Here is a 23,060-nt window from a genome sequence, read left to right on the forward strand (position 1 = left end):
ATCAAATAGGACATTCCAGTCAAAGGCTTGGTCACACAATGTTTCCAAATGTGTCTTGTGAGAAGGGGAGCAGATTCTTACTGAACTTACATAAATACATACACTGCCATAAGAATATAAGAATACTCACTGAGAGTCTCTGAATTTTGGAAGGATGCAGTAGGGAGAAAAGAGAAGTGTTTTATATTTGTTTACAAAGGAATATTTCACCAAATTTCTTTAAGTCATAGATAGTTTAAAAGAAAGAATTTTCTTAAATCTGAAAGAGCAAACATCAGAGAACCAGCAGTGTATTTCAAGCAAGAATCATAAGATATACATATATATAATCAATACCTTTCCTATTACTACTTTTGGGATATTGTCTTCCAGAAGTTTTGGGGTTTTTTGTTTTTTTCCATACTCTTTAATAATCCTAGGAGGTCCCAGGCAGTCCTACTACATCGTTTACCAGTTTGAAGGTGGTAAATCTTTGGGCCTTTTAAAGATTTTATTTATTTATTCATGAGAGACACACAGAGAGAGAGGCAGAGACATAGGCAGAGGGAAAGGCAAGCTCCGTATAGGAAGCCTGATGTGGAACTCAATCCCGGGACCCTGGGATCACATCCTGAGCTGAAGGCAGATGCTCAACTGCTAAACCACCCAGGCACCCGTGGGCCTTTTTCTGAGAAGTAGCCTTGGTCTTTTAGTGATCGGATAAAATTTTCAACATCAGGAACCTGAAATGTTTATCACTCTTCAGCAATCTGCGGAAGGTGATGAGATTGAAATCCTCAGCATCATTTTTGGTTGTTTCCTCTTTCCATTCTAACCTTGTTCGTGCCTCTGTTAGACAAATCACAGATCCCAGCTACCCAGTAGTGACTGGTGGGCCATTGAATCATTGGCTCCGATTCCAGAGGTCAAGGAAAAATTCTTGAGGAATTTGAGCAGCTTCCGTGGATGGTCTTGGATGGACATACAGCATGACCAGTGTACTTACTTTCTCAATAGCTGGTGGGGATTGGATCTAGGGTTTCTCCAGAAACTACCTTTAATCTTTCTCATGATGTTTTATCAGAAACTACTTCAAGTACAGAAATATTTGAATCTTGATGATCCATATGAACTGCCATGGTTCTCAGGTTTCTAGCTCTTAATGCAATCACATGTTCAGGCAGTAAGTGGTCCTGTTTCTCATTTGGAGCGTACCAGGATAAAGACCAAGTTAAACCTGGACAGCAAGGCGCTCCCCCTTTTTAAATCCTCAGAAGCTGTTTGTCTTTAATTTTTGAGTAAACTCTGTATCTAATGTGGGGCTTGAACTCATGACCCTGACACCAGGAGTTGCATGCTTTACCGACTGAGCCAGCCAGGCACCCCAAGCTGTTTGTCTATTGCTGTGTCCTCCAATTGCACTTGCAGCAGCAACACTGGAAGTTCTCGCAGGGAAGCTACAAACCATACCAGCCTCAATGCTTTGCTGCTGCATTACTTCTAACAAGGCTTCATGTTGATTACCCATCTTATCAAATTCATCTATTCCACAAATACTTTGATCACCAAGTAGCAGGACACTGGCTTCCAAAGCAAAATCTCCAGAAGAACTAGTTTTTTTTTTTTTTAAGATTTTATTTCTTTATTCATGAGAGACACACAAAGAGAGAGGCAGAGACATAGGCAGAGGGAGATGCAGGCTCCCTGTGGGAAGCCTGATACGAGACTCGATCCCAGGACCCCAGGATCACGTCCTGAGCCAAAGGCAGATGCTCAACCACTGAGCCACCCAGGCGTCCTGGGAAGAACTAGCTTTTGAAAGAGTTACAGTCAAACCAGAGGTGTGGTCTCACCACAAACACACTCCACACGGAGCAATGCTGCATACTGCCTGTGGCGTCAGACTCTTTCCCAAGCCTGCATCTCCAACGACAAGGACACGTGGGTCTCCTCAAGTCAGAATTCTGTTTCTGTCATCTGCGTATTTTTGGCTTCCCCCAAAGAGTGCTACTGCCAAACCTGCTCTGACAAGTTCATGAGCAAGGGCACCTGGCTGGCTCAGTCAGAAGCGCATGCGACTCTTGATCTTGGGGTTGTGAGTTTGAGCCCCACATTGGGTGTAGAGATTATTTAAATAAATACAACTTCAAAAAAAAAAAAGTCCATGAGCAAAAGTGACAGGGCAAAAGCAGGTTGACAATGAGTTTAAGCAGGTGTTCAGCTTCAGCTTCAATCTCTGGGATAGTATAAGGTCTTTAAAGAACCCCACCAACCCTCCATGCTTACACCCATCCTCAGAAGCCTTTGTTTTCTTTTGCTCTTGCTAACAAAATCTCCAGTGTACACACAGAACATGTACTTGTCAAACCTTGAGACTTTGACAACTCATCTTCCCCAACTCATCTTCCCCAATTCATCTTAGTCCCATGCAATCGATTCTTATTCTGTTTGAATGCAGTCTTCCTATTAGTTCCAGAAATTATTAGAGCCCCGTATTTGTCAAAGTCCTCTCCACGAATCTTCTTAAAACTGGAACAGGTTTTCAAGAGTGTCAAATTAAAACAACAACTGCAAAGGACAAAGAAACTCAAAAGCAGCTGTGGTTAAAGATCTGGTTTAGAGATCATTACAATGCAATCAACAAGGAAATTTGGTTATTTCTATGACACATTAACACTTTAATAATTAGAATTATAAGTGATGACATTATACTAGGACATATCAAAAAACCTTAGGGATTCTGCAACGGTTGCAGCATCCACCCACGCAATATCCTCTCTGAAGGTTTATCATCACTTATTTCAATGTTTCCCATGTACTTGGACATACCAAGTAAGCCCAACTAGTAACAAAACACTTTATTTAGAAGTTGAATTTTGGGAAGTTTGTCAGAAATACCAGAACATTTTAAACACATGACTAAATAGGATTACAGATCATTACAAAACCTAATGATCTATTTTGCTAAAGTGGCAATAACAGATTCTAAAGGCAAACACAGGGACACCTGGGTGACTCAGCGGTGGAGTGTTTGCCTTTGGCCCAGGGCGTGATCCTGGAGTCCCAGATCGAGTCCCACATCCGGCTCCCTGCATGGAGCCTGCTTCTCCCTCTGCCTGTGTCTCTGCCTCTGTGTGTGTGTGTGTCTCTCATTAACAAATAAAATTTTTAAAATCTTTAAAAAAAAAAAAGGCAAACACACAGAGTTATGTAGTTGTTAGCAAAACTTAGCTCTTTCAATATTGAGAAGATTCAACTTTAATCAAAGACCTAGTAAGGGCACAACATGGAAACTTTTTCTATGAATATTAAAGATAAAGGGAAACCTTTGTTTACAATTTCTTATTAAGGGTAAACCGATAACTAAGAAAACCAACTTTTTTTTTTTTTTTTTAGATTTTATTTATTTACTCACAAGAGACAGACACGGGCAGAGGGAGAAGCAGGCTCCATGCAAGGAGCCTGATGTGGGACTCAATCCTGGGATTCTAGGATCACGCCCTGGGCCAAAGGCAGTCGCTCAACTGCTGAACCTCCCAGGCGTCCCTACCAACCTTTTTAAAAAATATTTTATTTCTAAGTAATCTCTACACCCAATGTGGGGCTCGAACTCGCAACCCCAAGATCAAAAGTCTCATGCTCCACCAACTGAACCAGCTAAGCACCCCAAACTATCATTTTAACAGAAAAACCAAATTCCAATCTTATACTGGTGTACTTCTGATATTAAAACTCACTTTATTCCATAGGGATGAATTTTTGTTTATTTGGATTTTGGGGTTTTGGCAGTGGGAGAGGGAGAGAGAGAATCCCTAGCTGTCTCCATGTCCAGCATAGAGTCCAACGCGGGGCTTGATCTCACAACCTGAGCCAAAATCAAGGTCGGATGCTCAACCAACTGAGCCACCCAGGAGCCCCATTTGTTTGTTTAAAGATTATATTTATTTATTTATTTATTTGAAAGAGAGAGAGCATCATTGGGGAGGAAGGACAGAGGGAGAGGGAGAAGTAGACTCAGGGACCCCAACAGGGGACTCGATTCCAGGGTCCTGACCTGAGCCAAAAGCAAACACTTAACCGACGACCCGACGGAGCCACCCAGGTGCCCTCAATTTCTGTCTTTAAATAACCGATCTCACTTTCCTGGCATACAGTTGTTTCTCATTATTTCTAGTAGTCGTGATTACATTTATTCTTAACTCTAAAAATGCTGAGTTTCTACTGAAAAGTAATAATTATGAGCTGTTGTACCAGTTTTAATAGGAGTCCAAAGCAGATAAACCTAGACTTAGTAATTGTTTACATCCGTTTATTTGTTCTCAGCAACTACGTGTAGATTGCCCATAAAACTATGAAGCATTAGACGAAGTTGTAAGTTTTTTTTTTCCCCTTTCCTAAGAAATTTTGCAACAGAGATGACCGGAACCTGCCCAACTTGCAGTAAACACAGTGGAACAGATGTTCTACATCTAATGCTGACAACTCTAAAAACATGTTCATTTTCATTAAACCAACGACCTTAAATTAGCTTTAATGTCAAATATTTTCCCAGATCACGTGAACTTGAGTTTTAGAATGCCCAATTCTTACAAGCCACTGCATAGAGCTCTTTTACAAGTTAATTTTAGCAACACCATCCAGAGGCAGAGAAGACAGCTCACTCACATTTTACATCGTGCGTGGACACCACAAACCAGATGCAAACACAATCTTAAACTCCGAGTTAACACACGCATTATAATTTATGGATCCATTCATTGGTCATTTTCCTCCAGAGCCTAATGAATATCATGGCCAAGCAGTGCTGCAAAAAGCAAATGCCCGGTTTTGGAGAACAGAGGCCCAAGGGCTGCATTTGGGAATCAAATCGTCACTTGCCAGGTTCCAATTAGAACGCAGCTGGTTTCATCCAAAGATACCAAAAGTTGCAGCAGCAGCAAACCGCCCGAAGCCCAGCGCGCTCTGCCCACGGCGGGGCCTCACCACCTGAACCAAACGGCTTCCTCATCAGCGTTTTCTTAAGAAAAGGAGGTTAAGAGAACCAAAGCCCCCCCTTACAGGCCGCTCAGGGGGAGGCGGAAATCAGGAGCGCCCCAAGCCAGATGAGAGGAAGGAAAGGCTCAGGTGCCATCACACCCGCAGTGCTCACCAAGGGGATGTCTGTCCACACCGGCGCCGCAAAACCGTGTCCTTGCAGCAAGCGTGGAATCAGGCGCTGGAGCCCGGCGGCCCTGTCGGGGAGAGGCCCCGGGGACGGTCCGAGGACAGAGCCCAGGGGCCGCCTGGACAGCTCAGGGCACCCCCGTCGCCCCCAGCAGCTCCCTGCGGGAGTCAGGGCACCAGGGGCAAGCGGGCGGGTCTGGGTAAAAAGCTGCAGCTGCGCTCATTGTGCCCTGAACCCTGAGCTTCTGGGCCCCACGAGCGGTGGGGACTTCCTTTCCGTCCCAGGGGCAGCTGGAGGGGGGGTGGGGGGCAGGATCCAGGCGCCTCGGGAGGGCCGGGCAGCAGGTCCCAGCGGGCTGGGAGCCTCAGCGAGGGGGCACAGGGCTCCCTCCCCGGAGACGCCGAACGTGGTGGCCCATCTGGAGGAGGATGTAAAGATGAGCCACACGTGGAATAGTCTTCGAGAAGCTTCAGCTCGGTGCAGAGCTTCACTGTCAATCTAGCCTCCAGATAAACTGAAATCGGCCCCAGCTTGGAAGAGGAACACAGAGGAAACTGCGAGGCAAAATGCCCAGGTGTGAACGCAGAATGTTCCAAGCACCACAGGACGGAAGGCCAGCCAAGGAGAAGCCCAGGCCTCCGGGTGTAGACGGCCAAAGCGAGCAGGTCCCACAGGGTGCCACAGGAATGCCCCTCACGGCTGTGTCTGTAACAGCCCCAAAGTAGAGGCCCCCCCAAAGTCCACCCTACAGTGGAGTGGAGGAGCCGTGGCACGACCCGGCTTCCAGACCGCCAGGCTCCCCAAGCCCCCAGGCCCCCCGGACCCCAAGCGTCTGGGCCACCAGGCCCCCAGCCTCCCAGCCCCCCAGCCTCCAGGCCCCCAGGCCCTGGCTCCCTGGGCCCCCAGGCTCCCCAAGCCCCCAGGCCCCCTGGACCCCCGACCCCCTAGCCTCCAGGTCCCCCAGCCCCCCAGCGTCCAGGCCCCCAGCCCCCAGAACCCCAGGCCCCCGCCCCCAGATCAGGGTCCCCCAGCAGCGCGGGCAGACCGCGCAGGCACAGAGCCCGACACAGCAGCACTGACCGTTATTCCACACAAACTTTTCAAACAGGCCCAACCTCAGCGCCGCTGTCCCATAGCACGAGCGGTGGCGTGTGCTTCCGGCCAAAGGCAGAGGCGCCCGGGGCCTCTGGGCGCGCTGGCCGGGTCCTGCTTCTTGACTGGTGGCCGCGCCGTGGGACGCCGCCTCCGGCAAGTTGACCCAGCCGGGTGCAGGCGGCCCCTGCTTTCCTGGAGGTGCGTTATACTCGCGGTGCAAGGGTCTCCCCAGAAGGCAGGTGGAGATTTAATCAGATCCTATCAGACCCCTTTCTTCCCGAGATGGGATACTGGATCCTTAAGTCCCAGGAACCCCTGGTGTCCCTTAGAGCCTAAAGAAATGCAAACTGGAGCTCCGCACAGGTTAGGGTTACAGCCGGACCTGCGGCCGAAAGCCCCAGAGAGGAGGGGGAAGTCGGGGCTGCAGGGCTTGGACGCCCGCTTGCTGGGCAGCCCCCTCGCGAGGCCCCAACGCAAATACAGGGACGGGCCCCAAGCACACAGGGACGGGTACCGCCGGGGCTGCCCGCACCACACGGAGGCTCCCTAAGCCAGGCTGTGACGTCCCTGGGCCACTTGCAGCCACCCTCCCCCCCCATTCCTGCATTTAGTTCCCTGAAACATCCTACAAAGGCTTAGATAGTAAAGATCATTTACTGAATCCCCTTCACTGGGGAGACTGCAGTTACTGGAAAAGAAATGAAACATTCACGACCCCACACCGGTGACCACATAACGTCGTACTGTTTTTGTCCTTTAGCTGCCATGAGAGCTGACTGGAGACGCTTTCAACGATCCTCCGTCATCCTAATGTTCTCTCTCGGGCATCTCTTGGCAAGAGACCTGAGGAGCCTCCTGGAGCATCGTCAGTGGTTCTTCGAGCCAGAACTCTGTGCTGGAGCCAACGGCGAGGCCGGTGCCTGGCGGTCCCCAGGGCCACCTCGGCTTAGTGACTGGAGGCGCTGGGGTCCCTATAAAGGACTTGCCGGCACCTGTGACCATCCAGGACATTTTCTCCTTGTCCTTTTGGCTACCTCTTCTTACTGGAATATCTCTTCGTACTGGAATAAGACAGGAGATTCCTGTAAAATGTCAGTAGGAGGCCAAGCGACTGAGCTAATACGGACCCAGCACCGACTCCACACCCGGCCCGGTGGAGGCGGCTTACACCTGTCAGGTTACTCGGTCCTCACAACACCCTGGGGACGTCAGCATGCTGTCCCAATCTTAGAGGAGGACAGGAGAGGTTCTGGGCAGGACAGGAGACTCACTACCTTCTTGCTGTGTGACCTTGCACAGGTTACTTCGCTCTGGGTCATAGTTTCCCATTTGTAAAATAAGGATAATAATTCATATCCCTGTTTCCCAGTTCCGTGTGGAGCCCTGGCCTGGAGTCCTGATGCTGCCCCATACTCTGTGATTTCAGGGGTGGGGGGTCCTTTCAGCCCCTGAAATCTGGAAACAGGAAATAGCTCAGTACCTGCCTCACCCTCACCTGGCTCAGAGTGAGCGCTCAGTTACTGAGGGCTTCCCGGCCCCAAGTGCCTTCCTGCTCCTTCAAAGCTCACCTCACACCTGCTCCTCCCTGGGCTGCCTCCCCCAGCCCCACCCCTCCAGGCCTGGAGCCCTGACACCAGGAGGGAGGCACCTGCTGGGGCCACTGCAGCCCGGCCACCTCCTGGGTCTCCTGGTCCCTAATATGAGCTGATGTGGATGCCACCGCTCTGGCTGTCCCCTGCATCTCCAGCATTCCAAGTGGAGGGCGGAGGGGACACTTGTAAGTGTGGGAGCTCCCTGGGCCTCTGGTCCCCTCGGCCCCTCTGCAGCGGTGAAGGTCATCGCAAACATCCCAGAGGTGTGGCCTGATACAAACTTCCACAGGCCTGGGCTGGATCCCGAGCTAGGGGCTGGGCGGGCAAGCGTGGGGTGGGGTGGGCACTGCAGGGCGCGGGGCAAGTAATCCAGGGCCCGAGTCTGGGTTTAGATCTAGCGGTCCTGGGGGGCAGCCCGGCTCTGTCACTTACCACTTGGGGTTTCTGTGCCTCGGTGTCCTGTGCTGCAGATACGGGAGCCCGTGTCCCAGCGGCGCCTCGAAGGGGCTCCCACGGGGTAAATCTGCCTCCATCCGCACCCCTCCCCGGCTTGCATCCCGTTCCGTGTCCTCCCTCCCCGCTCAGCCCGACCTCCCAGGCCGAGTCGTTTCTGTTCGGAGGCAACCACGGTTTGCAAGGAAGCTCATCCTTGAGGTCCGAGGCCGTGATCCCGGATGACGCCCCGCGGAGCACACGCGCGCTCCCAGGATCGCCGCGACCGCGACCGGCGGGCGCTGTGCGCGGGGCAGGGGCGCGGGCGCAGGTGCAGGGCCTCGCCACCAGGTGGCGCCAACGCCCCCCGCCCCGCCCAGGCGCCCAGCTCCGCCGCTGGGCCTCGGCTTTCCCGCCCCCGACCCGCCCGCGGCCCGGGGACCAAGCCCCGGAGCTGCAGTCCCGCCTCGACACCTCGTCAAGCCGGGAGCTGTGGGCTTGCCACTCACCCCGTCTACACAGCACTGAATGCGAGATCTGGAAGCTGGCCCTGGACTCCAAGACACCGACAGAACTGGGACCAGCCCAGGGGTGCAGTGCGGGGGAGACAGAAGCGAGGTCTCAGGGCCTGGGGGCTGCTCTCTGCAGCGCCGGTGGCTGGTGGGTGGACGCCGAGCCCCACACGCCCCCACCCCACCAGGCTTCTCTGGGCACAAAGCGCGGGAGACGGCTGGCCCGCATGCTGCCAACCCCAGGGCGCCCTCGGCCCCAGGAACCTGCCCTGGAGGACTCTCCCCCAGAGTGCCAGGCTCCAGAGGGGCCGGCCTCGGCTCCCCCTGGGGGAGCATCATCAGCACGGTGATTTGCCAAGTGGAGGAGCCACATCCCGGTGGTACCCAGCAAGGACTCCTAGCTGTCTCCCAGGATGCATTTCCCAGCCTCCCTCGTGGCTAGGGGTGGCCCACAGCCTTGTTGGAATGAGAAGGGAGCATCCCCATGTGTGCATCAGGTGTCCTGCCTTTAAAGGGCGGGGGGCCGCCTGGGTGGCTCAGTGGTTGAGCATCTGCCTTTGACTCAGGTCGTGATCCCGGGGTCCTGGGATCGAATCCCGCATCGGGCTCCCTGCATGAAGCCTGCTTCTCCCTCTGCCTGTGTCTCTGCCTCTCTCTCTCTCTGTGTCTCTATGAATAAATAAATAAATAATCTTTTAAAAAAAGTAATTAAATACAAGGAGAGGGGAGCACAGTCCCCTTTCCCAGCCAGGGAGTCCAGTCCCCAGACTCAGGGAGGAGGGCTAGTGAGCATCTTCAGCCACGAAGACGAGGCGGGTGCCACACCTCGGGGACGGCAGAGCAACAAGATGGAAGGAGCCTGGGTCCTTAACACCGGCGGCCTCCCTGCTGACGCTAGGCAGCTAATGCTCCACCCAGAAGGTGAAGGAGAAATGCATTTCTAGCTTGCCTCACGGTCACTTGAGGTTCTGAAATTCTCCTGTGGCAACGTCAGCCAGGGCCATGTTCTGTCCCTGGACAGTCCTGTGCTTAGCCCCCGTGTAGCAGGTGCTCACTGCATGCTGGGCGCTCCCCTGGGCGGCCTATGCTGCATGACAAACCGCTCCAACCTCAACCTACACTGTGCATGTCTTGCAGGTGTTACCTGCCGCCGCTGCCCTGCTGGGGCCTGAGGCCCATCCCCCTGCACCCTCGCACTGTTTTCCTAACTTCCAGGGGTGGGGGGCACGGGTATTGAAGTGTCTCAGCTGAGGTGTCTCTACCGCTGTGGTTCCTGCTGCGAGCACTTCCCGAGGAGGGGGGAGCAGATCTTCATGGGTAAACCCCAGCTTCAGGCTCCCGCTGCACCCACGTGTCGTGGCTGAGGTGTGGGTGGCACATTCCTGGCCAGCAGCCCTACTCTAAGCTCCTGGTAGATCACCCAACTCCCCAGGTCCTACCCCACCCCCAGGGCTGGCAGTCACTTGTAGGGACCTGTCGCCGTCTCCCAGGCATCAGAGAATCCGCATTTCGGGCCCTTCCCCTTTGGACGGCCTGACAGCGGCTTCTCCCTCTGGCTCCCCCCAGCTGCTGGGCCAGGCAGAGCCACCTGGGCCCAGCTGAGCCAATCAGAATGTTCAAGAAATTGAAAAAGAACACAGAGATGAAGCAAAACATCAGAGCTAAGTTCAGAGCAGTGTGGATAACAGACAGCAGGGGCGGCCGGGGTTTGCCGGGCACTTGCGCGCAGGCTCTGGGCCAGGCAAGCTCGGGAGCCTCGCGACCCTGTGACATGGGCCACTGGCATGTGGTCAGATGAAGACACGGAGGCTCACAGGCGAGGTGACTGTCCCCAGGTTATCCGGGTACGTGGCTCCTTTAGGATTAACCCCTCCAACCGGGTGTTCAGTCCTCTCCCGCCCCACCCCCTGCTGTCCCCACTGCCCTCCCCTAGGAGGCCCCTAATTCCTCCCTGCGCCCCTCCGGGCCCTGCCCCGCAGCAGCTTCTCCCCGACATTCTTTCCAAGCCCTCGCTCAACTGGCCCCCTCTTCCGGGGAGCCTCCCTGTCCCTCGTCCGCGGTGCCCTGGGCCCCCAGCACTCGGCCCGGACACATTGGCGCCCCCTCTTCCATGCAGATCAGCCTCCCTGGGGCAGGACCAGCCTCAGGCGGGTCCCCAGAGTCTGCGCTGGGCCCCCTCGTGCGTACCCCCACTTCATGTTCCCAACGCTTCCTGGAGTGGGGGGCTCGGCACCTCTCCGTTCTCCAGGGCATGAAAAGGCTCAGGGAGACAAACGATCCTCACTGGGTCACACAGCCAGGAAGTGGCCAGGCCACTAGACTCCTAGACCTGGGCTCTTCTCTGAATCACTTCCTTCGTTCCCGCCACGAGGGTCCCAGGGGGTGGGGACGGGGCAAAGCAGGGGAGCGGGGAAGGGTTGGGGTGGGAGGGGCCCAGCAGCTGGCTTCAGGGACAGAACCAGAGGACCTGGGAGGCCACCAGGTGCCTCATGCCGCTCCGCAGGCTCCTGGCTGGGCCTGGGGCCCTGTCACGCCCTTCCCTCGGTGCTCTTGGAGAAACCGTGACAGGTGCCACGTTAACAGTTTGTAGTCTTTCCCCAGGTACCTATGAGGCAGGCTACTCCCCTGCTTTGTAACCTCCCATGGCTCCCGGCGCCACAGGGCTGAGCCCTACACCCCGAGCCTGGTGCCGGAGGAGCTCTGCAATCAGGCCCTGGCCCCTGCGTCCTGTTCCCCACTCCCTCTCCAGCACCTGACCCCCTGCCCAGGCTTCCAGGCTGTCTGCAAGCTGTTTCTGCAGCCTGGAATATCCTCCCCGCTGCAGCCTGGGTAACTCTTCTGACCCTGAGACCCAGCAGGAATGCCCCCTCCTCCATGAAGTCCTCCCTGCTGTCTGCCCCCCACATGGAGTCAGCTGTTGTTTCCTCAGCTTTTGGTGGATGGTCTGTTCACTTCACCCCCTGGATGGGCATCTGGATGGGACCCAGGGCTGGCTCCTCTCGCGTCCCCAGAGGAGGTGGCTGAAGACACAATCACTAGCCTCACTTTCACATTTTATAGGAGAGCAAACTGCGCATGTTCAGGCTGGAGCCTCAGGGGTACAGATTAGCAGGGACCTCGGGGTGGGGGACACACAGGCCAGTAGAGCTCTAGTGCCACCACGTTTCCCCTGGAGTTCCGTCCTCATTACAGGCCTTCGCACATGTTGCTACCATTGTCCTGTCTTGCAGAGGAGGAAACAGAGACGTAAGGGGTGAGCTGACTTGACCACGGTCACAGGGCTAGCGGGAAGTAGTGTAGCATGTACTACATGTAGCATGTAGGACAAAGGGTGACAGTGTCACCTCCTTCTCAAGGCTCTTGCATACTTAAGAAGGTAACAGGTATGAAGGGGCTGGAACCCCGGGGGAGCTTGGCAAGTTGGTGACTTCCTACCGTCATCCCTAAGGGCTCAGGCAGGAGGCTGGCCTTGCCCTGGCCCCAGGGGCGTCTCACCTCCTTGGCCTTCCCAGGTTCACCCCGGCTCTGCTCCTTCTCTTCTCTGGGCTTTGGAGAGCAGTGGAGACGTGAGCTCACTCTTCCCAAGAGCTTTGCCAGTGGCACGGAGCCACCAGGGAAGCCCACTGCCCAGCTCAGAGCTTCTGTGGGTGGGGCGAGGGGCTTGGGGTTCACATCCCAGCAACCCCTGAAGCCTAAGTCCGCATGGGGACCTGTAACTGCCCGAGGGTCAGCTCTGCCATTCACTGGTGGGGTCACTCAAGTCACTGTGTACCTCTCTGGCATTAGTTTCTGTCCCTACAAAATGGGACATTGGGACTGGGGTTCTGGATTCCACCTGCCAATCATTATCATTTCTTATCAAGTTGACCCACCCGTACTTCCTGTGAAGGCCCCACAGGGAGCGCTGAGGGAATCCTGTGACATGCCCAAAGTCACCCAGTGAACGAGCAGAAGAAACAAAACTGGGTCTCAGAGCCACGCTCTCTCCTCTGCACAGGGTTCGGGATTCTTAGCTGAGGCTGTGGTCTTGCTGGGCTGGGGCCACACGGGCACTCAGCTGTGTCCTCCAAGTGCTTCTGGGGCGGCCCAGAGACAAGGATGGTTTTAGAAAGCCCTGGGGCTCAGACAGGAAATCCGGGGCAGCCCGGACCCAGCCAGCCAGTGGGGCTGTTCCCAAACATCAATTCCCAGGGCTTGCTCTTCTGTGGCCCCGGGTGGGGCTGTGACACACAGATGACAGCTACTCCCTCCCCATCATGGCTTTTGGAGAAGACATGGAGCCTCAGGTAGGCAGGACCTCAGAGTGCCTGTGTCCGGTTCCCTGCCTCCCCAGAGAAGCTTGGGGGAGAAATGTCCACCACAGTGGCCCCGGGGAACATCTCTCTTCCAGGCCCCTCCTGGTTCAGGAGTGAAGGAGTCGGGGCCACACAGAGGCAGATCCAGGCCACTGGCCGCCCACAAGGGCCAAACCAAGCAGGTCCCGGGCCCTCCCTCCGGGGAGGCGCCACCACTTACCAGTCTGGCTGTGTGTCTGCCAGCGGGTCTTGGCCTCCCTGAGCCAGCGTCCTCTTCCGTAAACTGGGCCTATCACTAGCTTCCCAGTTCTCAAGACAATCAAGTGGGGTTATATTGAGGGAGAGGATCCTTTTCTCATTGCTACCCCCAAATGACCCCAGGGGAGGTTTCTACAACTCCTAAATACCGTCTTCTGTGCCCCAAACCTCAGCGTCAGAGGAAGGGCCAACTGTCTGGTGGGCATCCACTTTATGCCAGGTGCTGACCATATGTGATGTGTGCTCTTAAGCTTCTAAACAACACTGGGAGGTAAGTATTTTCCCCCTTTTTGTGCAGATGGAGAAACTGAGACTTGGGGCTGAGTCCTTTCCTGTTCAGGCTGGAGCCCCGGGGGTACAGATTAGCAGGGACCTCAGGGTGGGGGACACACAGGCCAGTAGGAGCCCAGGGCTCAGGGAGGGACGGGACAGGCCCAGTCCTCCCCTCAGAGCTCACCAGCAGGGGGACACAGGACAGAGGCTCAAATCCCAAACACTGATTTTCGTTCTGTGTGCGGTGCTGCTAAGGGGAGGCTCCGGTGAGGGTGTGTAAGCAGGGGGGGAGGGGGGGAGGGGGGAGTGGGGAGGGGCGAGGCTGACGAGCTCTGGGGACCCACAGGAGGTGCAGAGAAAGTCTGAAGGACGGGAAGGAGCCAAAGGGATGATCCAGAGCGGGAGTTCCTGGCAAGACTCAAGGCAGGGGCCAACCCCAAGGCCAGAGCACAGATATGGGGATGGGGATGAGTTCAGCTACAAGGAAGGGAGGAGGGTGAGGGAGGAGGGTGAGGGGGCAGGAGCCACTCTGGAGGTGAGCAGGGATTTTAAACTCCAGACAATGCAGGGGAGTCACTGAGGGTTTTAAGCAGAGCGATTGGTTTAGGTCCAGGGTGGGAAGATGGTTGGTGGCCCTGTGCAGAGCCCTGGCCCCAGGACAGGGGGATCCAGAGAGGAGGGTCCACAGGACTTGAAGGTCTGGGGCGGGCGTGAGCCCAAGGTGACCCCTGGTGGAGATGACCCTCTGGTGGGCAGTGGGGCCCTTTACAGAGGGGACAAGAGGAGGGGTAGGAATGGGCCAGGATCACTGCAAACAGGGACAATTCTGGGAGGTGTCTGGTTGCTGAAAGTGAGGCTGGGCCCAGGCTGGAGGCCCCGAGGAAGAAAGGTCAGGAGGGGCGGGCTGGACGAGCCAGTGGCAAATGCCAGGGCAGGTGGGGCAGCAACCACAAGGAGCTTTGCCTCGAGCTGGTGTCCCCAGGAAAAGCAGCCAGGGGCGACAGGAACGCGGACAGCGCTGGGGCGGGGGCGTCCAGCCAGGCTCGGGAGCGCGGCGCGGGCCGAGGGGGTCCGTGTGCGGGGCGGTGGGGGGGGCTCTTCGGGGGTCCGGTCGCGGAGCCCTCGGTCCCACGCGGTGGCAGGTCCCCGACCCTCCGACCTCCGAACCCGGCTGGGCCCCCGCGCCCCGCGCCCCGCCGGGTCGCTCCCGGGGTGTGTCCCCGCGGGCTGGGCGCCGAGGCCACCCCAGGCTCCCGCCGAGCAGGGTTCGAGCCTCGCTGCGCGCGGTGGCCTCCGCGGGGCGGCCCGGGCCCGAGACTTCCTCGCGCTCCCCTCGCGCCCCCCTCGCGCCCGGGCGCAGCCGGGTCTCGTTACCGCCCCGCCCCGCCCCCCCCGCGCCCCGGGGGGTCTCTGCGGCCGGGGGAGGGGCGCCTCCTAATCAATCCCAGGCCGGAAATTCCTCCCGAGGGGCCCGGCCGGGCTGCGGGGCCGGGGCGGGGGCGGGGGCGGGGGCGGGGGCCGGGGCGGGGGCGGGCTCGGAGCCTGGCGGGCCGCCCGGCCGCCCCTCCTCCTCCCGAGCCCGCCCCCCGCATCATGGAAACTGGGCCGCCGGCCGACCCCCTCGCTCCGCTCCGCATTCCTGCCGCGGGGGCGGGCGGGGCTCGGGAGCTGGGCGGCCCCGACAGGCCCGCGGCGGGGGCGCCCCGGAGCCTCGCGATTGGGGGCCGCGGCGCCTCCCCGCTCCGGACGGGGCGCGTCTTCCCGGGGGGTTGCCCGTGACTCTCCGGTGGACGCGCTCAGCGGCCCGCCCCCGCCCCGGGCTCCTGTCACTGGGCGCTCGCGGGGTCCCCGGGGGCTGCCCCCGTGTCGCGTGCCCGCCCGCAACGCTGATTCTCGCCTCTCCGCGTCTTGCGGGGCGGACCCCACTAAGCCCATTTTCCAGGTGAAGGCGGTGAGGTCCACGGAGGGGGCAGGCTGGCGGGGGGCGGGGCGGGAACCGGGCCGCCTCCTCCGGGGAGCTCCCCGGACGGCGCCCCCGCGAGCCCGCTCCCGGCGCTGGCATGGGGGGGCGCGGGCGGGCGCGGGCGGGCGCGGGCGGGCGCGGGCGGGCGCGCGGGCTTCGGAAGTCCTGGGGCCGCGCGCTCGCTGCGGAGCCGGGCAGGGCTCTCGGCTCCCGGGCTCAGTTTCCCCACGTGGGAAGGCGCGGCCGTCCCGGGCCTCTGCGAGCGACGCTCCGAGCCACGGGCGCGCACACGCGCTTACCTGCGGCCCTGCGACCTGGGCGGCTGCGGCCTCCAGCGGCGGGGCCCCGCGGGGTGCCGGGGGCGGGGCCCGGGGGCGGGGCCGGGAGGGGCGGGGCCGGGGGGCGGGGCCGGGCCGCGGTGGAGCCGGCGGCAGAGCCGGGAGCCGCGGCGCGCGGACTCGGACCCGGACCCGCCGGGGCGCGGCGGCGCCAGGTGAGCAGGACGAGGGCCCCGGGGCTCGCGCTCCACTTTGCTCAACTTTTCGTTCGGCCCGTCCGTCCGGGAAGGCCCTGGGGCGGGAGCCCGGTCCCCCCCCCGCGGAGTGCGGACGCGGGCGGAGGCGGGACCCGAGCGCGAGGGACGCGGCCCGCGGCAACTTACCGGCCCGAGACCAGGGCCTCCCCGGGGCGGTCGGCGGGGGTCCCCGGCCAGGGCTCCGCGCCCGCCGCAGTCGGGGTCTCCCCGCACGCCCCGCCCCTGTCCCCGCGGGGAGCCCTCCGGAGTCGGCTCCACACTCCGGGACGACCGGGGAACGGCCGTCGCCGCCTCCCGGGGGCCCCGGGGCTGTGCGGGGAGGCGCACGGCGTCGGCGGGGGTCCCGAGGCCCGGCGTCGGGTCCCGGGGCGCCCCCTCCTCGGGGGACCCCGGCGGGCCCCCCGGCCGCTCTGGGCCGCCGCCTGCAGCTGCGAGAATCAGGCTCTGGACGCGGCCGACTGCGGCTCCGTGCTAGGCCCCGGGCCTTCCGCACCCCGCTCGGCGGCAGGGATGGGGTGTCGTGCCGGGCTTCGGGGGTGCGGATGGGGACTGAGCGGGGCGGCGAGGCCTCCTCCCCCGAGCCTCGCTACGGGTGCCAGCGGCGGAGCGGCTTAGAACCCGGACTGGGGGGCAGGGAGCACGCGCCCCTGGACAGCGAGGTCCCGGCCCCCCTCCCCTGCGACCCAGGGCGCCTGGCGGGGGCCCCGCTCCCCCCACGCCCTCCCTTCGTGGGGGCCACACGGCACACGGCGCAGCTGCTCCTCACCCGGCCCTTCAGTCCTCAGGCCACAGGCCGGGAAGGGCCGAACCGGGCGGCCAGATGGGGCGGCCCGAGGTGCTGGGGCGGCGCTGCTCCGTCCGGGACGCGGGCCACCGAGGCCTCGGGTGGAGGAGGCCGGAAAGGAGGACAGGCGGCGGGAAAGGGGGATGATTCATCCCGAGGAGCTCGAATTGGAAACGCTGCAACCCGGGAACAGCCTTGCCCGGGCCGACGGGAGAGTCGGGGAGCGGGGAAGCTCTCCCGGCGGGGCCCCGCGCCCAGCACCTGCAGCCCCCCCGCTCCCCGCGCCCCGTCCGGGCCGCGACCCGGCCGCTGGAGGAGGGGAGGCCTCTTCTGCGCGGAGCGGGAAGCAATCCTGGGCGAAGTCGGCCGCTGGCCTTGGTCAGAACGGTCTTCCCGGAGTCTAGCTCAAGTCTCTCCTGCTGCAGCTTCCGTGCAGGCTGAGGAGGTCTGAAAGGAGGGGGCGGGCAGGCAGAGGCTGGAGTCGGTGACACCCCCTCCTTCCCACGCTGCGGTATGTAGCGCGCAGTAGGGGGGAGGTGGGGCCCGCGAGCGACCCCGGCGGCCCGGGCGGGCCGAGCGCCCCCTCCCTCCCTTACTACGGTGCAGCCACGTGCGGGGGTGAGGGCGATCCCGGGCGGGACTTACCCTGGAGACGCCGCCGCGGGGGCCCGCACACTCCCGAGGCCCCGGCGAAGAGGGAGCCGGCGCCGGAGCCCCGCAGCCCCGCAGCCCCGCAGCCGAGGACGCGCCAGGTAGCAGCAGCCCGCGCCCCCTCCCTCCTCGCCGCCGGCGGGCCCGGCCAACTCCGGCTTCAGCCGCGCGTCCCTGGCTCCGAGCTGCGCTGCGGAAAACCCGAGCGGGGGCGGCTCCCCGCCTCGCGGCCCCGGGAAAATCCGGGGGTGGCCGCCAGGGATCTCCAAGCGGCCTGGGCGAGGCAGCCCGATCTTGCCCCCCGGGCCGGGCCCCCGAGCTGGCGCTGCGACCCCAGGCCCGTCGGTTCAGCCCCCGCCTCCCCTCTCTCCGCAGAGCGCCCAGACGACGGCGAGATGACGGCTGGGAGCCCCGGAGACCGCGGGGAGGTGCGGAGGAGCCCCGAGGGCCGCGTCTCTCGCCTGGGCCGCCGCCTGGGCCGCCGCCGGCGCCCGCGCTCCCCGCCCGAGCCTCTGCGGGTGCGGGCGCGGCTGCGGCTGCGCTCGCCGTCGGGGGCGTTCGCGGCGCTGGGGGCGCTCGTGGTGCTGGTGGGCATGGGCATCGCCGTGGCCGGCTACTGGCCGCACCGCGCCGGGGCCCCGGGGCCGCGCGCCGCCAATGCCAGCGCGCCCCCCCCGAGCGAGCTGCGACGCGAGGGTCGCGGCGCCGGCCGGGCCCACGGCCCGCACGAGCGGCTGCGGCTCCTTGGACCCGTGGTCATGGGCGTCGGCCTGTTCGTTTTCATCTGCGCCAACACGCTGCTCTACGAGAACCGCGACCTGGAGACGCGACGGCTGCGCCAGGGGGTGCTGCGGGCCCAGGCGCTCCGGCCCCCTGACGGCCCCGGCTGGGACTGCCCCCTGCTCCCCAGCCCCGGACCCAGGACTCCCCGAGCCATCGGCTGCACGGAGCCGGAAAGTTGGGACCTGTCCCCGCGTCGGGGCACGTCACCTGTCCCGTCAGTGCGGAGCCTGCGTTCAGAGCCTGCTAATCCTCGCTTGGGGTTACCTGCCCTGCTCAACAGTTACCCGCTGAAGGGCCCGGGGCTGCCCCCACCCTGGGGTCCACGCACCCAGACTGGCCATGTGATTATCACCGTGCAGCCCTCTGGTTCCTGCATCGAACATTCCAAGTCTCTGGATCTGGGCCTTGGGGAGCTCCTGCTTGGGGCCCCAGCAGCTCGGGACTGTGCTCACCGGAGCTGGCCACGGCTGGACCGCCTCAGTCTGGGGGGCTATGCCAAGTTGGGAGGAGGAGGGGACTTGGGAGCCCGGGTTTGAAGAGCAGGGGGACAGCCTGCTAGGAGGCTGCAGCATGGACCGTGCTAACAGGACCAGAAGTCCCAATGCCCAGTAGATGCATCAGCCACGTCCCAGACGAGATGGATGCTCTGGCCGCAGCAGCTGCTAAGGCTTCCTGACTTGCATGTCGGCAGAGAAATGCCAACTGCACAAGGGTTCAAAAAGCTGGAGAGAGTGTGTTTTAAAGCGGAGCCTGGAGACCAGCATGACTCGGCCTCGGGAGCTCGTTAAGCCTCCAAAAGTGACCTTAGCCTTGGACAGGTACCTGAGGGGGCTGGAGGTCCAGGTCAGGGTCGCTGGGAGATGCAGCTGGCGTCTCAGCAAACCCGAAGTGGTGGGCAACGACCCCTAAGACTTGGAAGGTAGGTTGGCTGGGATGTCACAGGCTGGGCCGGGCTCCCTCCACGGTGGCACCGGTTGTGGGGTTGGGGAAGATGGGCAACGGGGCTGAATTGAGACCCTCCACTGCCATCTGGGACGGGGACTGAGGCTTTACCTCCCACCACCTCAGCCCTTCTCTCCCCTCAGCCCTGCAGGGTCCACCCCACTAGGGCTACACTACTGCCAAAGCCTTCCTACTGAGGGTCGGGCCCCTCCCTGAACAGGTCCGAGGAACCCCCTTCTCTCCTTTGTCACAGCCTGTGCTGCAAAATCTCCACCCCGCCCCCCGCCCCCCGCCCCCCGCCCGGCTGGCAAGAAGCATTTGCCAGTTCTCCTTTTACACAGCGTTGAAGCTGCATTTTGGCCAATGTGGGTAGCTTACTTTAGAAAAGGGCTTGAATAGGGGTCTCCCTTCCCCATGTTTCGTTTTTCCCAGGTTGCTGGTAGGAGAAGAGAACTTTCAAAGTTGATCAATTCTCACAGACTTTTTTTTTTTTTTAAGTTTATTGAAAAATGCAATACAAGAAGCAAGACCAAACACGTATCTAAACACTACACCACGTCTCTTACTACAAAAGGCCAAAACAGCAGACCTAATTATTGCCTTTTTAATCTAAGGATTTTGCCAATTTGATTCTGCTGGCATAATTCCTAATTTGTCAAGAAATGTAAACAACTACTTGATATGATTCATAATTTTAAAAAAAATTTACAAAGCTCCTTCATTTTTGTCATCAAAATAATACATTTGAGAGAGATTTGTAAAAACAACCAGCCTGGGGCTGAGATCCTGGGCAGATATTTCCCACGAGAATTCCTTGGTGGCGGTCAGGCGGGAGCTCTGGTTCCTTTCCCAGGGCAGACGGCCGTCCCCTCCGCCTGTCCCCTCCACCTCGGCTGCCCTGCAGGACATGCAAGGGTGGGGGGCTGGGCAGGAGGGTGAAGAGGCCCCCAAAAGGTCCCTGCAGCCAGGTTCTCTGGGCCCTAAGCTCAGAAATTTAGGTCCCACTATGTGGGTGGGTGGGTGGGTGGGTGGCAGGGACCTCGTGTGGCTTGGAGGAAGTCTTTACTTCTCAAGTGAAATAAAAATAAAATTGCAGTGAAAGATGTTACTGTGGTGTGTCTGAGTCACTTCGGGAAAACTGCTGCCAAGTCTCTGACCCTGGAAATGAAGCTCTCTCCTCCCCTCCTTACCATTTCCACCTGGACAGAATCTGTTTTTTTTCACACACACACACACCCCCACACACAAACACACACACACAACTGCAGGAAGAAAAAAATCCAAACAATTGTCAAACCCCCAGATCTGTTACCAGAGAAGGAGGATAGGAAAGAGGCTTGGAAGGACACCCTCTCCCTAGCTCGTCCAAATCATGGCTTCTCAGTGCTGGAAGGGCATTTGAGATCTTCTGGTCCAATTTACAGTCAAGGAAGCAGAGAGAAGCTCTGTGAGCTGGTGACAGAGCTGAGGGGACGTGTAGGCCCCCGTTAGCGGGCCTGCGCTGTGAAAGCTGTGGCACCAGTGTGGCCAGGTTTCTGATGCTACGCTGTGCCCTCTTCCTTAGCCGCACCCTCTTCACTCCAGCTGTCAGCCTTGGGAGCTGGGAGCTCTCGGCAGGACAGCTGGCCACCGCGAAGCGAGCTCACGGTACTGTGCTGTTTGATGGGAGCTGGGTTCCTAACCTCCCCACCGCTCCGGGCCACAGGGCCCAGGCGTAGACACCAACAAGCAAGCACCATCATTTCAAACCCTGTGCCCACACACTGAGACAGGACAGTCCTTCTGCCCGAGGTCTTCCTGTCACTCTCCAGAGAGAGCTGCCTCTTAGCAATAGTCTCACGTAAGTACTAAACGAAAAATGCACACATCCGAAGTCTGTTCGAACCAACTGAGTTTGTCTAAAGCGAGGCTCAGCCAGTAGAGGCTTTGGCCACACGCAGCTGGCTCCCATCGTGGGGAGCAGAGGTTTCCGACTTCTCTCCCTCGCTCACTGCACTTGAACTCCCAGAGACTGTGCTCCGCTGTCTCTCTCATGAAGTTCACTTCTGTCCCACTGTAAGACTCTTAAGAACTTCCAGGCAGATATGTTTGTGGGAAGCCAGCTGGAAGATTACAGAAGCACTGTTGAGTAAAAATGCCCCCAGATCTACCAGGAACGGTGGAATTGGGCCCATCAGTCAGCACATTTTTAAAACCAACCAAAGAACAACCACAAAAAAATTAGAAGTAAAATAAACCCACAACCCACCACAAAAATCAAGCCCATGAAACCTGACAGGCCTCAGATGGTGAGTGGGAATGAGCAGGGCTGGTGTGTGTGTCCCCGGTCGTGTGGGGTTTTGTGGGAAGGATGGCCCATAAAGGTCCGTTCCCTCGCTCCAGAAGGGTGTCTGCAGGCAGGTACCAGGCAGGAGAAGAAAGGTCAAGGAACACCACCTCCTCTCTGAGTCACACTTCCTATCATCCCAGGATTAAAGAGAAAGGCCCAGGGTTGGTCACCTGGAAATACTTCTTAGCAGGATCTGTCTGAGGTAAACCCCACCACTCCCCTGTGTGAAGTGCACATTCCCAGAACATTCCCAGAACTAGAAAGCTTTTTTTTTTTTTTTAAACCTCATCAATTTTCCTTGCCCAAATCACCATTAAAAATGTGCCATTAGAGCTTCTGGCCAAAAGTGCCTATTTTTCTGTGAATTTTGGTCTCCTGAGATGGGAGGTAGGGGGAGCACTTAGCAGAGCCACTGCTTCTGATGAGGTAAAAGGGGAGGGAGGGCAGGAAGGCGAAGGCCACAGATATGTTTAAACATTCACAGTATCAGATATATCTGAAACAACTTCTTACGTCTTTGATCTAAAGAAGCTCCAAAAAAGAAAGAATAGGAGGAAAGAAGGAAAAACAATACTATATTCTTAGCAGAGATCTCTGCCTCATCAAAATCACCCTCAACAAAAGGACAGGGATGTGTTCCTGGGGTCTGTGGATCAGGACAGCTGCCCTGCCTCACATGGTAAAGTCCCATCATTGGCTCTGAGAAAGGGCTGGTTAATGAAGTTTCTGCTGATATCGAAAGGGTATAAAACTAGAGGAGGAGCAGGAAGCCCCACTAAGCTGGCTTTGGCCCCCAACACAGCTGACAGAGTCTTTGGAGGATTTCCCCAAGAATTCTGTAGACCTGTCAGTATCTGGGTTGGAAATAAATGGGGAGAAGCTAGGTTGAAAGGGTTACAAACCACCCCATAAAAAAACAAACAAACCAAAAAGCTCTTTAAAAACAGTCCATCGAGTGAAAAGTTGAACAATTTCTGGTATCACAATATAGAAAAAGGTATTAAAAGAATCAGTAATGTCTAGAAGACTCTCTTGGTATAAACTCCAAATAGAAAATGAAATTAATTTTCTGGTGGTTTAGAGTAATTTTGAAAGCCTGATGTCTGACTATTGCAGGTAAGCTTCTTTATCATTTTGCTGGTTTTTCTCTCGGATGGGAGACAGGCAGGGATTTGGGGTAGGACAGTTCCTAGAGGAAAGAAAGCAAACTTTTTAAATCCTGCAAAGGAAGACAGCCACTCAGTCCCAGTGCCAAGCTCTGGGGGTCCCAAGTGCCAAGCAGGGTCGGAGCAGCTTTACAGAGACAAGTCCTCCCTGGTGATTTATGGCTTCTTGAAGTCGTTTGTAGACTACTTTTAGGCATAACTTTATCTGGATCCCCGGCTCCCCAAAAGCAGCTATGCTGTTTCCGATTCTCTAGTCTGGGCTCCGAGCGTCAGCCATCTCTCCCCTGATCCCCAAGCCCTCATTTAT

At 58.5% G+C, this 23,060-nt stretch overlaps 2 protein-coding genes and 1 pseudogene across 31 annotated transcripts in view; 1 reads left to right on the top strand and 2 right to left on the bottom strand.

Moving 5' to 3' along the window:
• Window positions 1-327: 327 nt before the first annotated feature.
• LOC140634495 (DNA helicase MCM8 pseudogene) lies at window positions 328-1,507 on the bottom strand (annotated as a pseudogene).
• Window positions 1,508-15,383: 13,876 nt separating this feature from the next.
• TMEM200B (transmembrane protein 200B) lies at window positions 15,384-20,768 on the top strand. 3 transcript variants are annotated; one of them, XM_072827518.1, is made up of 3 exons: window positions 15,993-16,056; window positions 17,308-17,393; window positions 17,909-20,768. In XM_072827518.1, exon 3 carries the CDS (start codon window positions 17,929-17,931, stop codon window positions 18,850-18,852), a length of 924 nt encoding a protein of 307 aa, XP_072683619.1. In that variant the 5' UTR covers window positions 15,993-16,056; window positions 17,308-17,393; window positions 17,909-17,928; the 3' UTR covers window positions 18,853-20,768. The 3 variants fall into 3 exon arrangements, with proteins under 3 accessions (XP_072683620.1, XP_072683618.1, XP_072683619.1); XM_072827519.1 differs by lacking the exons at window positions 15,993-16,056; window positions 17,308-17,393 and adding an exon at window positions 15,384-15,542; XM_072827517.1 differs by lacking the exon at window positions 17,308-17,393 and having other exon boundaries at window positions 15,985-16,056.
• Window positions 20,769-21,808: 1,040 nt separating this feature from the next.
• The window catches only part of EPB41 (erythrocyte membrane protein band 4.1), a 198,063-nt gene continuing 196,811 nt past the window's right edge, over window positions 21,809-23,060 (bottom strand). For all 28 annotated transcript variants that reach the window (XR_012031626.1, XR_012031625.1, XR_012031624.1 and 25 more), the window contains one exon: window positions 21,809-22,776. The gene's annotated coding sequence lies outside the window, so the exon portion shown is untranslated. The remainder of the gene's footprint in view (window positions 22,777-23,060) is intronic.

Source organism: Canis lupus, chromosome 5 (genome assembly GCF_048164855.1).
Source record: "Canis lupus baileyi chromosome 5, mCanLup2.hap1, whole genome shotgun sequence".
Taxonomy (NCBI): Eukaryota; Metazoa; Chordata; class Mammalia; order Carnivora; family Canidae; genus Canis; species Canis lupus.

Excerpts from the sequence above, each read along its gene's own strand:
- TMEM200B (XM_072827519.1), top strand. The coding sequence starts at position 17,929 with ATGACGGCTGGGAGCCCCGGAGACCGCGGGGAGGTGCGGAGGAGCCCC.